At 53.8% G+C, this 13,189-nt stretch overlaps 5 protein-coding genes across 5 annotated transcripts; 3 read left to right on the plus strand and 2 right to left on the minus strand.

Moving 5' to 3' along the window:
• Nucleotides 1–1,908: 1,908 nt before the first annotated feature.
• On the plus strand, nucleotides 1,909–2,991 carry Triagg1_6427 (uncharacterized protein; the record flags this gene model as incomplete). The annotated part of the gene is made up of 1 exon (XM_062901050.1): nucleotides 1,909–2,991. One exon carries the CDS (start codon nucleotides 1,909–1,911, stop codon nucleotides 2,989–2,991), a length of 1,083 nt encoding a protein of 360 aa, XP_062754680.1.
• Nucleotides 2,992–3,614: 623 nt separating this feature from the next.
• Nucleotides 3,615–4,934, minus strand: Triagg1_6428 (uncharacterized protein; the record flags this gene model as incomplete). The annotated part of the gene is made up of 1 exon (XM_062901052.1): nucleotides 3,615–4,934. One exon carries the CDS (start codon nucleotides 4,932–4,934, stop codon nucleotides 3,615–3,617), a length of 1,320 nt encoding a protein of 439 aa, XP_062754681.1.
• Nucleotides 4,935–8,314: 3,380 nt separating this feature from the next.
• On the plus strand, nucleotides 8,315–8,948 carry Triagg1_6429 (uncharacterized protein; the record flags this gene model as incomplete). Its single annotated transcript, XM_062901053.1, has 2 exons — nucleotides 8,315–8,347; nucleotides 8,406–8,948. 2 exons carry the CDS (start codon nucleotides 8,315–8,317, stop codon nucleotides 8,946–8,948), a joined length of 576 nt encoding a protein of 191 aa, XP_062754682.1.
• A 632-nt stretch (nucleotides 8,949–9,580) lies between these two features.
• Nucleotides 9,581–10,075, minus strand: Triagg1_6430 (uncharacterized protein; the record flags this gene model as incomplete). The annotated part of the gene is made up of 1 exon (XM_062901054.1): nucleotides 9,581–10,075. The coding sequence occupies one exon, from the start codon at nucleotides 10,073–10,075 to the stop codon at nucleotides 9,581–9,583; it is 495 nt and encodes a 164-aa protein (XP_062754683.1).
• Nucleotides 10,076–11,362: 1,287 nt separating this feature from the next.
• Triagg1_6431 (uncharacterized protein) lies at nucleotides 11,363–13,143 on the plus strand (the record flags this gene model as incomplete). The annotated part of the gene is made up of 3 exons (XM_062901055.1): nucleotides 11,363–12,258; nucleotides 12,374–12,635; nucleotides 12,703–13,143. 3 exons carry the CDS (start codon nucleotides 11,363–11,365, stop codon nucleotides 13,141–13,143), a joined length of 1,599 nt encoding a protein of 532 aa, XP_062754684.1.
• Between the last annotated feature and the right edge of the window lie 46 nt (nucleotides 13,144–13,189).

Below are 13,189 nucleotides of genomic sequence, written 5' to 3' on the forward strand. Positions count from 1 at the left end.
TGCCGGGGCTCGAATTGAGGAAAATCGGCCTAGTTACCGGGGTTCTTCGATTGCTGGAGGGAGAGAGAAAAAAAAAAAGCACAAGACCCAAGCAGCCAATCCTCAGGCCAGGCATGGATATGGATATGGAAGCTTTCTAGATGAGCAAATCAAACCCGGTAACAGAGGAGCCACAAGAGCACGGGAAGACGCGGGGTAATACGCCGTTGGCGTTGACTTGTCCGTTTGCCTTGATTGAGAGCCAAATCGCCAGGGGAGAAGCATGATGGTCTAGACAGAGACTGGCCTGTTTTTCTTTAGGAGAGGGAGCAGGGAAAAGGGGGAGAGGGGAGAGAAAAGAGAAGACCGGGGGAACGAGCCAGAGCTCCGTGAATCTGCTGGCTAGAAACACATGGCTAGACACAGTTTAAAGAGAGAGATGAGCGAGATGGAGAGAGAAGAAGAAGAAGAAGCTGAGAGAAGCAAAATAATTACTGGAAATCAAACAAAAGGGGACGAGGATGGTCAGATCTTGATCTTGCGGCATCCCAAGCCATCAACGCCACTAAACTACCAACCAGCCAAGCAAAATTAGCGAGCCATTATTCCAGTCTCTTCTCCATCGATTCTTCTTCGCCAATTCCCTCTAGCTTCGACGCCCTCCCAAACTAAATGGCCCTTATCTCGGGAACGCCCCCTATCAAAAGAAAAAAAACGTGCGCAGAATCCATCATGTCACTGATATGCCACAAACCGTGAACCTACGCGCCATACTCCGTACACACACAGGCCAACGCTTCGAGAACGCTCAAGATTCGCCGGCAAGGTGCTGACACACACGGCGCTTGCGAGGCGTCACGAACCGCCCCATGACATGAGACTCTTCGCGGTGGATACACAATGACACGGACAGCAACACCTTGAGCCGATGGCCTGGCCTGGTCCCTTTTGGCGTCGCTGACAGGGCTCTGAAGCAATGCTAACGACGAGCTAGAGCTGTTCCCCCGAAGGCCCCCGAAGGCGGCCCAGTTGATTACGGTCTGGCTTGATTTATGCTTCCTTGTCACCCAGCCGAGCTCTCTTTCGTTTCGTTAGCGAGCCTTGAAGCGGCACAGTCCGTTTCTTTTCCCAGTTGTCCTGCATTCGGGCTCGTTTGGATCTGCACCGGGCGACGATCCCGCGTAACGCTGGCGAGATGCCGCGGCCGCGGTGCTTAGCTACATGTACTGTATCGTACATACCCGGAAGCGCGATTCGATCACTAGTATTCCAGAAGAGTTGAATTGAGCTTGGGATCGGAAGCTGTCAATGGCGGACGGCGGATGATTGGACAATCGGGTAGTTGTTGTGTTGCCATCACACAGGGACGTCAAAATGGCGACAACTTCAGGTTGGCTACCAACTCAAACTGTTTAAACACAACGCCTCCATTGCTTCATCTGAACGGCTTCTCTCATGACTCAAGCTGCAATTGAAAGTATGGCTTCAAGATTTACCGGTCTGGGTGATTCAAAATCGCATTTTGTGATTAATCATCGCCTTGTGCTCTCGGCGCAACCGTAATCGACTCGTCGACTGCCATCAACTCCAACTCTTGCAGATCGTCTATTTACCATGGAATACTACCCTCCTTGCACAGCTTGGCAACACAAATGAGGTAACACCTCGGAAACAGAAACTGATGCCGAGTGTAACAACTCAAAGTTGAAAACGGCACCAACTAGCAAACTGAACATATAAGATGCAGGTGAGCCGGCTTGATATAAAGGTCACACCAGTCACTCATTAACCAGAACCAAGCAGAGTCAACCCTGAAACCACAAAGGACGAACATACAAGGCCAAAAAGAGAGACGGGCTTAAAACAGGTCGAAAGCAAAAGGCCCCCCAAAGAGACACGCTGAAATAACAACCTCCAACAACAACAACAATGTCAACCATTCCGTACGAGCAACACTCCGTCACCTACGGCGATGAAGCCAAGTCCATCTTCTACCTCGCCGCCGGCCCTCGGCAAGGCCCTCTCATCATCTTCGTCCACGGCTGGCCCGGCATCGCCAAAACCTGGCATCCCCAGCTCCAAGTCTTCGCCGGCCTCGGCTTTCGAGCTGTCGCCCCCGACATGCCCGGGTACGGCAGATCAACAACCACCAGCGTCCCGACAGACTACTCCCAGGAGAAAGTCGTCGAGGGCGTCCTCGCCGTGCTCCGCGACACAGGCAGAGACCAGGCCATCTGGGTAGGACACGACTGGGGCTGCGCCACCGTGTACAGCATCGCAAATACCCGGCCCGAGGTCTGTCGGGCCGTCGCAGGGCTCGCCATCCCGTACGGCGTCTTGGAGCGCGGCTGGGCCGGGCTGTTGGCCGCCGTCGATCGCCATGTCTATCCCGAGGACGAGTATCCTCACGGCCAGCTCAGCTACATGGCGTTTTACGAGCAGTCCTTTGACAAGGCCGTTGCCTTTCAGAACAAGAGCCCGCACTCCGTGTTGCGACATCTCTTCCGGAAGCCGGAATGGCTGCCCGAGGACATGCCTTCGCCCAGGGCAAACGTCCTCGAGCAAGGCGGCTGGTTCGGCGGCATCGACAGCCCTCCGCCGCCCTCCACCGTCAAGGACGAGGAAATCATCATGAAGCTCGACGTCTTCCAGGAGTTGGTGGCCGCCATGGAAGAGACGGGCTTCGCCTCCGCCGGAGGCTACTACATGAACCACGGGGCCAACGAGGCGTATAACCTCGCCCACAGCAAGCACGACGGCAAGCTCTTGATGCCGGTGCTCTTCGTCCACGCAAGGTGGGACAGCGTCAGCGACTGTGCGCGCAACTCGACGGCTACCGTCTACATGAGGCGAAAGTGCGAGAAACTGACCGAGACCATCATCGACGCGGGGCATCACGTCGCGGCGGAGAAGCGTGAGGACACGAATGCGGCGATTGCGAGGTGGTTGGTTGAGGAGGTCAAGGACTGGTGGCCTGGGTTCTGGAGTCACCGGTTTGCAAAGCGGCCGTGAGTTTGACGATGCATGTGGATACATGAGAGCATGAAACTTCTCTTGCATAGACGTTGAGTCGACTCCGTTCTTCAGACTTGATTGTTGATGCTTGAAAGCTATCATCCATTCATCATTAAAGCTGCTCAGAATACCTTAGAGTGCCATGAATCACATCACTGCTATAAACCCCCTTTCAACAAGACATCTTGGATACGATACATTTCTCAATCTCTTTGATAGAATATAAAGCAAAAGAAAAAACAAGAGAAAAAAGAAAACATGACAACGCCATCTGTCCGCAAGCCACTGCTGACTTATGCCAAAATAAAGAATAGTTGTCCCCCTTTTTTCTCTTGATCCCGCCTCTTTTTGTATAAAAAAAAAAAAAAAAGTTTCGTCAAACATGTCGTATGTCCTTTCCAATCCTGCGATTTTGCCCGGTTCTACCTCTATGCTTCATGACCTTGACTCCCCTCCCTTCTCTTTCCCGTCCTTCCGTATACTGACCTATTAATTTCGTACAAGTGTGGTGTGTGTGTGTGTGTCTCTGTTTGTGTTTCTTTTGTGTGTCTGCAGTCTCGTGCATGTGGTATACACATAGACAGATATTCTTATGCGCATTGGTAGGCAGCGTAATCCATCTAATTGCTGCTGCTGCAAGACGTCGCCGCCTGAGATCGTCCAGACGCAATGCTCAGCGCATCAACCTGGAACTCGGTATCGCCCGTGCTGAAAAGCTCAAGCTTGATCCTATCGCCGTTGACGCCAAACTCCCTCAGCCGCCTGGCCATCTCCATCATAAACTGCTCCGGCCCGCAGATAAAGTACTCGGTGGATGAATTGTTCAGCCACAAGTCTTCCGCGTGCACCTTGTCAAGGTCAACCCTCGCGTCGTGATCATACGTGACGCCCGCCAGGTCCGATTCCGCAAGGCGCGTCTTGAAGATGTTGGTCTTGACGTGAGGCTTGTCGCGGGCGATTTTGCGGACGTGCAGGTAGAACGGGATCGAGTCTCGCGACCCTTGCACCCACGACACCGGCCTGTTGGGCTGCTTCTCAATCACAGAGTTGAGAATGGCCACCATGGGGGTGACGCCAACGCCGGCAGAGATCAGCACCAGAGGCGAGTTGGAAGTGTTGTACGTGTCGAGGAAGAACTCGCCCGCCGGGTGAGTCAGCTCTAGAATGTCCCCGGCGTTCTTCTGGTCAATGAGCATGTTGGAGACGACGCCGGGGTTGGTGCCAAACGAGTTTGACAGGTAACTCGGGGTTCGTGTCGTCTGCGACCCTCGGTCACGCTTGACCGTGAAGCGATAATAGTCCGGCTTGGGCCTCTCGGAGAGCGAATATTGCCGCGACTGCAGATATCCCTTGCCCGGCACCTGAACGCGCACCGAGACATACTGGCCCGGCATGAAGCTCGGCAGCTGCTTGCCGTCTTCGGGGACGACGTAGAAGGAGTAAATGTCGTCCGACTCCTCCACCTTTTGCTCGATGCGAAACTTCCTCCAGCCCTGCCAATGCTGCCAATCGTTGTACAGCTGGGCCTCTCGGCCGATGAGCATCTTTGCAAGCAGCCAGTAGGCCTTGTTCCAGGCAATCTGGACCGCGGGAGTCATGGCTGGTCCGAGGACCTCTCCAAACGCGGCAATGAGATACTTGGCCACAATGTCGTAGTGCTCGGGCAATATGCCGAGGGAGCAGTGCTTCTGGCACATCCGTTCCATCTTGGGGATCAACTCGGTGATGTGGTTGATGTTGTTGGCGAAGCTGAGGATGATGGCCGTCAGAGCACGAGGTTGACGGCCGTTGGCCTGGTTGACCGTGTTGAAGTAGTCATGGAGTTCAGGGTGAGCCGTGAGCATGTTCCGGTAGAAGAGTGTTGTGATGACCTCTCCTTGCTCGGTCAGAGCCGGAATGGTGTCCCTGACCAGCTTGACTTGTTGCGGAGTCAAGGCCATGGTAAAGGTGTTGAGAGATGTTTTGGCCGCTGAATGAGCAAATTGATTGGCGGGTTGATATATATAGATAGGTATGTATATCTGTAGGTATGTATATACAAGGGTGTGTATATATCAAACTTGGGCAACCGAGACTCAAGGCTATGGAAGGGTATCAGGGTTTTACAAGCACAGAGAAACAAAACTTGGAAAAAGTTCAAGTATCGAGTAGTGGTACGTGAAAAAAGAGCAGCAATCAAGGTCATGTGGAGAAGAAGATGAAAGATTCTGGGGCGGTTCATGGAGTTTATCAATGAAAGACAAGACAAGAGACAAGAGCACCCTGATTGTTGGGGGGGCCATAGACTCATGGGATGATGGTCCAATTCCCGTAATGACCCGGCTGGGCCGCATGCGGTGCCGCTTGAACAACGCCAATCCTGGCGGTCTCAAGGGCTGAAAAAAAAAATTGGATCATGAGGAGGAGAAAACAAAGCCAAAGGAAAAAAAATTTCAATCTCCAACCTGTCACAACGTCACCGCGTTTTGGGGACCAATATCGCGTTGACAGAAGGGTTTAAGCGAATCGTATGATTCCGGACAGGGGAGGGAATCCCGGCCTCGCCCCAATTTCAGGTGTGTTCTAGAATTGCCAGCCGCTTCCGAGTTCGAGGGACAAAGTGGCCGGCCAGCGGAAAGCACGCGGGCTGCTCTGCCGGGATCCTGTCACTCGAGCAAGCCCATTGCGTCAGGGTCTTTGCAGATTGGGACTTAGCCCGGGGCCTCATCGAACGACAAAAATGGGGATGCGGCAACACGCCACAACCAGAAAACTCTTATATCCAGACGGCTATTTGGGGTGTCATCTGCCGAGAACCGGGAACTGGGGTTTCGATGTTGCACGGCGGCCAATCAGGCTCGGCAGAGATGGCACAGAGTGACCCTTTTGTCGGTTGTCAATGGCTTCATCAACAGCAACTTTGCTGAGGGACCGAGTTCAGGGTTTCTCCGGGTTTGCCTTACCCCGTATTACAACTCGTCCAAAGACGTCCCGTACCGTAGTAGATGAGATTAGCTACATTTAGTATCAGCACTCGACTCGTGGTATTCAGGAATAGAAGCGGCAGCCCTACCAAAAGTCCGACGGGAAGGATTTGGCAGCGGCCGTACTGTATCTGCAGCGGCTGATTTGACATCGCGGGCCGCGGACAATGGTATCACTATCAACGGACTAACAAAGATTAGTTTCTACAACGGCCCCTAGTATTAGCATTACGGAGTAAAAGAGGTCCGTAACCCGTTTCCTCTTCTCCCGCTCTCGCACTCTCTCGCACTAGCAGTAGCCTCGCATTGCTCGACGATACAACCGTGCGCGTACGGGCGGCGGACTGCGCTGGCAATGCCTGGAAAGACGAGCAACTCCTGAATGGCCTTCCATGGGAGAAGATGAACGGGATGACGGGTGAGCCGCCGACTGCATAAGATACGGCACGCTTACGGCGAGTGTCAGGATTGCGCTCTTTCACGCGGCGTTGCAAGTACGGAGCGCTTGCCAGTGCCTATAAGATTTCCCCCTTTGAGACCCATCAGCTGCTTGCTTGGCCCCCACTGACAGTACCACCTCTCTGCTGCTTGGTATGAGTAATGGCAGTGACCTTGGGCAATTTTCCGAAGCATCAGCCCAGTATCTGGCATCAAGCATGTTGCATCCCGAGCTCCGTACAAGGGCATGCATGTTACGGCTAAAGATAGCCCACGTGCTTGCTGGTGGCAACTGTTTGAGCTTGTTGGATGACCATACCCGTAGACATTATGCTTCCAGGATAGTGCTTTAGAGATATCGGGATATAGGGGAGAGACGTATAGGAGAACGTTGCGAGTAAGAAAACTCTCGCTTGTGACTCGGCAGGTTTCAGGGCAGTATGAGGACGAATCCCGCCATCAACTGTATCTGTATCGTCGACTGAGAAAATCTCGCCATGCAGTCTTGGTTTGACTTGGTCTCAACGGGGGAATCAGAGATTCTGAAACCCATCATGTGATGGCAACAGGAGGATTCCGAATAATGCCTCTCGTTGGCAGAAGATCCAGACAGCTAACCTCGGGATACCGTATTCGAGATGCTCCACGCTGTACTTGCAAAATGGGTTCATGGGGGCCAGGCACAAAGTGCGAGGCATGTGGAGTTCCGCGGATCCGCATCGAGCGGCTGGACCGAAATCAAAATAAAGAGGCGCGGAAAGGGAAAAGAAGAGGAAGGAAGAGAGGGAAAAGTCCATGGGTGGAGTTGGAGCTGGCCTCTGCTTCAGTTGCGTCACTGATGCTCCTCAGTCGATCTTTATCTGCACGAGAATGGCGTGCATGTGTCGAGATTAGTGCCGAGAGCGGCGTCACAAGATTCGCTGCTTTGATCCGCCCTTGTCCAGGTTGCCGTGCTTTGCCCTGCCATATCTCTGCCTCTCTTCTCTTTGAAACCACATCTCGGACTTTTGGTGTACGAGTAGAGGTTGCTGGAGGGGAATTGGCTTTCTTTTTCTTTCTTTCCTTCCTTCTTTCTTTCCAGGTTTTTTTACCAATGCTTTGTCTCTTCTTCGCTGCCAACCGGTTCGTTAACAATGTCGGATCGGACCGCTCCTAGGCCCCGACGACGGTTTTATCAAAAGAAGGCGAGCCTGAGTCGAAGATTTTTTTTCAAATCCAATGCGCTGGCACCTTTGTTAGCATCTTCCAACGGCTGTTGTGTGTCACCGCCTACTTGGGGATATTTGCTCTGTCAATTTTGAAACTGGCCTCGACTCCAACACTGACCACGCATGTCGAGATTTGGCCGGCATCAACACTCCGTACTATACGGGTACTAATGTAATAGCGCTCTAGCGCCGAGCTGAGCCAGTGGTCAACAGGCCTGCTGCTTTTCTTGCAGTGTGTAATTGCGCAACGGCCTTGCAGCGAGTGAATTCCAAGCCATGCCGCTACCTCGACGGCCATTCGCGGGTCGATCTCAGCTGACGCCGTCGGTCTTGCAACACGAGACATTTCCTTTGTGAGCCGATGCTGTCCGAAAGGTTCGTTGCAAGAGACGTGTGTATGCGCTCGTTTGATTCCGTCCATCACACCGCAGTGATTCTCTGATCTGTCAAGTTGGACTTGTTCATTGCGAAAGGATCCGCGCAATCAGAGTCGATTACTGTAGGGCATCGCTGCTTCCTAGTCTGTGCCTTCCTCATGACTACCTAGGTAGTACGGTAATGCTGTAGCGATGCATCATCGCCTTCCATTCCCCTTCTACAAACACATGGGTACATGAATGGTCGAGTCTTTTCTTTTTCTTTTTCTCTATTTTGAATTTCAATTTTTAATCCTTGCATTTTGATTTCAATCAATTCCCATCACACTAGTAAATGCAGGAACAAGATGAAGCCGATGGAAAGAGCGTTAGCAGCTGCAACCGCTGTCGTAGCGAATCCCGCAGGTCTTACACACACATAGTAGAGAGAGGCCTTTTTAATCCGTACCTACCTACCTAGTAGTATTATCGAGAAAAAAAATAGCAAGGAAAATAAGAAATCTCACGCGCCTGCCATTACCTGCACAAGGCACGATAGCCCGGTCCGTAGCAGCAACCACGCGCACTCGCTCCTGCCACCCTATCCTATCCTATCCTATCCTATCGATACCCAACTCAGCCTCGCCCTCCAGGCCAATCCTTGTCCTTGCCCTCCCTCGTCCATCTCGTCCATCTTCCCCCCTCCGCCTCACCAACTTTTGCTTGTGCCTCCCTCTTTTGCTTTTGCAGCAACGACGCCGTCTGCAGCTATGAGCGGCAGCGACGTGGATGCCGCCAACACCCATAAAGAGGCCTCAGCTCCCCCCAGTTCCAGCGGCTCTGGCGTCAGCATCAAGAAGCGCAAGAAGGACGGCCTCAAGCCCATCATCACCATGGAGGGGCCACCATCGCAGCGGCCTGCAGACGCAGATGCGGCATCGGGAGCAGGCAAGCCGTCTAAGTCGCAGGACGTGGACATGCACGAGTAAGTTGGCATTTCATGGACTGTCTGTCTTTTCAAAGGATTCTTGGCCTCCCCCCCTCGTCCTCGTCCCCTTTGTCCGCGTTTGTTGTTGTTTATTTTTGATTGTTTCTCACTGCCCGTACGACGTGACCCCTCCAACCCTTGAAGCCTTGCGGGCAACGGGCATGATGAGACGAGCATGGGGTCACTGGCGCAAAGCTGCGTGTCTGTCTATCCGCCCATCGTTTGCATCTTCTGCCCTGCCATTGGCAAGGCCCTCCGGGTGCCTGACCGACTTGTCCAACTCCACCGTCACATCCCTCATCATCACACTCGCAGCCGCAGGTTCGTTTCCTATTCCTGTTTTTGCCCTCTGCATGGCCTTTGCATGCCAAAATGGCCTCTTCATTCGTTACACACGCCATGGCTAGCCCCTCATTGTCTGTGCCCGCTCTATGACATGGCCGGCTCCACCATCTTGGTCCTCCCGAGCCCCGGCATTTGCTCAAGTCGAGCCCAGAAGCTGCAGAAAAAAACAGGGCAGAAGGCTATGATTACTTCATGTGCATTCTTGCCCCTGGCTCCATGCCATCACCGTCACCCACTACAGCACTGTGCTGGAGCGAGGCCCTGATGGAGATGCTCTCTCTACTCGTATCAGCGGGGCCGCAGACAAACGTCGAGTGACGAGCTGGAGGCCGCTCCGAGGCTGATGACCGCCGAGTCCTGCGCCGAACCGGGGTTGTCTTTGCTTTGCTTTGCTTTGCTTTGCGTTGTATTGCGTCGTTTTGCTCTGCTTTGTGTTGTATTGCGTTGTGTTTGATTTTTGATTTCGCGACGGCTCACCTTGTTTTCTGCCTTGCTCTCGTTGTTTGCCGCTGCCACGGCGATGGAGCTGCACTTTTCGTCTGCTGCTGCGTCTTCCCATGTGGCCAGGGTTCCGCGCTGTTGCCCGAGTGCTGCTGCTCCGTGGGAATCCCGTTGGTCCCGTTGCCAGTCTCGTGTTGTGTATTCGGATACCTGCTTTTGCCTGCCCGTTGATGGCATGGAAAGGGGGCTCGGCGCTGTCGTTATCCTCCCGTACTCCAACCTTGTTCCTCCCCATCCCTCCGTCTCTCTCTCTCTCTCTCTCGCTTGTCTCACAACTCCCATATGAGGCAGAGAGAGCTTCAGGGCGCTTCGCCGCTTGCAGAGCTGCCGGCGTCTGAGAGCGTTGCCCCACTGGAGGGGCTGGCTCGGGCGGGTAGTCGAATCGAACAGCCACGGCCTTAGTAGGGACGGGCTTGTTGCTGCCGCTTTCAGCTGCTCGCCGTCATCATTGGTGTGTCCAGCCAATGAAGACTTGGCTTGCTGTCGATGCGTGTGTGTGTGCTCAGCCAGCCAGTCTCACTCTCGCTGCCACGCCGTTCTCGTTCTTTCTCCCCTCTGTCACCTTGTCACGATACCGCCTCTACCAGAATAACCCTCACCTTGTCTGCCCGGTTTGCTGCCTGGGCAAGAAGGGAAAAAGCCCGAGGCTCTCTACTGTTTGTGCTCTGTGCGCACTTTGCCGTTCCTTGTTTCTTTCTTTTTTTCATTTATTTACATTTGCTTCTTTTTTTCTTCTCTTCCTTTTCCTGGTTAGCCAAAACGGGCCCTTTTTATTGTCCCTCTCGTCATCCCATCTTTGGGATAGGCCCTGCCCGAAACCAGCCGCGAAGTCTCATTGCCCAACCATTTGCCGCGGACAGACGCTGCATAATGTCAAAGACAGCATGAGCTTTCTCAAGACCAGGTTCCCCTCACCTTTTCTCCTACAGTACCTACTTGTCTATATCCTCTTTTTCAAACCCCCTTTCGAGCGACAGGACCCCTTTCAAGAGCATGTGCAAGGGGCTTCTGGCTTTGATTATCGCGCCCAAGTGGGCGGCCCGCTTGGCTCCAAAATGCTCCTACTCGATGCTGCTGCTGCTGCTGCTGCTGCTGCCATGAGCGCTACTGCGGCCATGCTGCCATTGTAGCGTCAAGTACGTGATGTCCTTGGCATCTACGGGTACCTTGGCTGGCAGATGCCATCTCGCCTTGAGTTTGCCGCTGCCGCTGCCAGTAGTGCTCGCACGCGCAGTTGCTTGTAGGCTGTGGATTGGGCTTACAATCTTGATACCGTCACCCCGCAAAGCGTTTCTTTTGGCTGGAGTTTACCGCTAGCCTCTCCCCCCCCCTTCACAAATAGACCGCCCAATCAAGATCCATTATCCCTGCGCCCGCCTGTCTCCAACTCGGTCCCTTTCTCTCCATTCCATCGTCTTGCTGCCAGGTGGTTGCTTGGCCATCCCATCCCATCAAACCTGCCACCGTCTCTCCTTGTGGACGCGCTTCCGCAAGCCCGAGTCGCGATCGCTAACTGCTACTGCTTGCTTTTGCCTGCAATCTAGAACCCGCCAATTGCCCAGCGCCACCATGGCTCACTCGCCGTCGTCGTCGTCGGCGGCTGACGACCCCGCCGAGAACACGGCCGACGAGGAAGATTCCGAAGACTACTGCAAGGGCGGCTATCACCCCGTCCAGATTGGCGAAAAGTTCAAGGACGGCAAGTACACGGTTGTGCGCAAGCTGGGCTGGGGTCACTTCTCGACCGTCTGGCTGTCGCGGGACAACACCAACGGCAAACACGTCGCGCTCAAGGTGGTGCGCTCCGCCACCCACTACACTGAGACGGCCGTCGATGAGATTAAGCTTCTCAACAAGATCGTCCAGGCTAACCCCAACCATCCCGGCCGCAAGCACGTCGTCAGCCTCCTCGACTCGTTCGAACACAAGGGCCCCAACGGAACCCACATGTGCATGGTGTTTGAGGTGCTGGGCGAGAACCTGCTGGGCCTCATCAAGAGATGGAACCACCGCGGTATCCCCATGCCTCTTGTCAAGCAAATCACCAAGCAGGTCCTGCTGGGCCTGGATTACCTCCACCGGGAGTGCGGCATCATCCACACCGATCTCAAGCCCGAAAACGTCCTGATTGAGATTGGAGACGTCGAGCAGATTGTCAAGAAGGTGGTCAAGCCCGAGACGCCCGACAAAGAGAACAACCGCAACGGCCGCAGAAGGCGTAGGACGCTCATTACTGGCAGCCAGCCGTTGCCGTCTCCCCTCAACGCCAACTTCAACCACAACAACCTATTCCCATCATCAACTTCCCAGGGCAGCCTGGCTGGAATGCTGGAAGGTACGACCAGTATTATCCCTCCTCCCTCTCTTGCATTTGATATTCTTCTAACGCTCTTTCCTTTGTTTCTAGGTAAGAACAAGGACGGATCGCCAAAGGCCGACGACGCTCATAAGAGAGAAAAGTCTGCGTAAGTTTTGAAATCTCTGTTGCCTCTCTTTTCCATTTGCGCCCTGTCCAACGCGAATGTCAAAACTGTTTGGTTCTCCTTCCTAACATCAAGACTGTTTGTTGCCGCCATCTAGTGACCTCCTGACTCGCGAAGTGTCGGGTATCTCTCTAGACAAATCCAGCACACCTTCGTCGGGCTCAACCGGCGACAAGCGCAAGGCGGATGATTCGCATGCGTTCGAGGTGATTAGCGTCAAGATTGCCGACCTGGGCAATGCATGCTGGGTCAATCACCATTTCACCAACGATATTCAAACGCGTCAATATCGATCTCCAGAGGTGATTTTAGGCGCAAAGTGGGGTGCAAGCACAGATGTCTGGAGCATGTCTGCCATGGTAAGCCTCTTTTTGATTCACTTGTTTTTGTCAACGTGCCCTCGATCCAACTAACAAGCGTTGATAGGTGTTCGAGTTGATTACGGGCGACTATCTGTTCGATCCCCAGTCTGGCACTAAGTATGGCAAGGACGACGACCACATCGCGCAGATCATCGAGCTGCTGGGCCCCTTCCCACGATCTCTGTGCCTCAGTGGCAAATGGAGCCAGGAGATATTTAACAGAAAGGGAGAGCTCCGGAACATTCATAGGCTGAGGCACTGGGCTTTACCAGATGTCCTGAGAGAGAAATATCATTTCAAAGAGGACGAGGCTAAGCGCATCTCGGCCTTTCTGACTCCGATGCTCGAGCTCGTGCCAGAGAAGCGCGCCAACGCCGGCGGCATGGCAGGTCACCCGTGGCTGGACGACACGCCGGGCATGAAGGGCGTCAAGATTGAGGGCCTGGAGGTCGGCAGCCGTGGAGAGGGAATTGACGGCTGGGCCACCGAGGTGCGGAAACGATGAATTGGAGTTGGAGCCCTATATAGACGGACAGGAGCCATGGATCAAG

Source organism: Trichoderma aggressivum, assembly GCF_033847375.1.
Source record: "Trichoderma aggressivum f. europaeum strain CBS 100526 chromosome Unknown scaffold_025, whole genome shotgun sequence".
Taxonomy (NCBI): Eukaryota; Fungi; Ascomycota; class Sordariomycetes; order Hypocreales; family Hypocreaceae; genus Trichoderma; species Trichoderma aggressivum.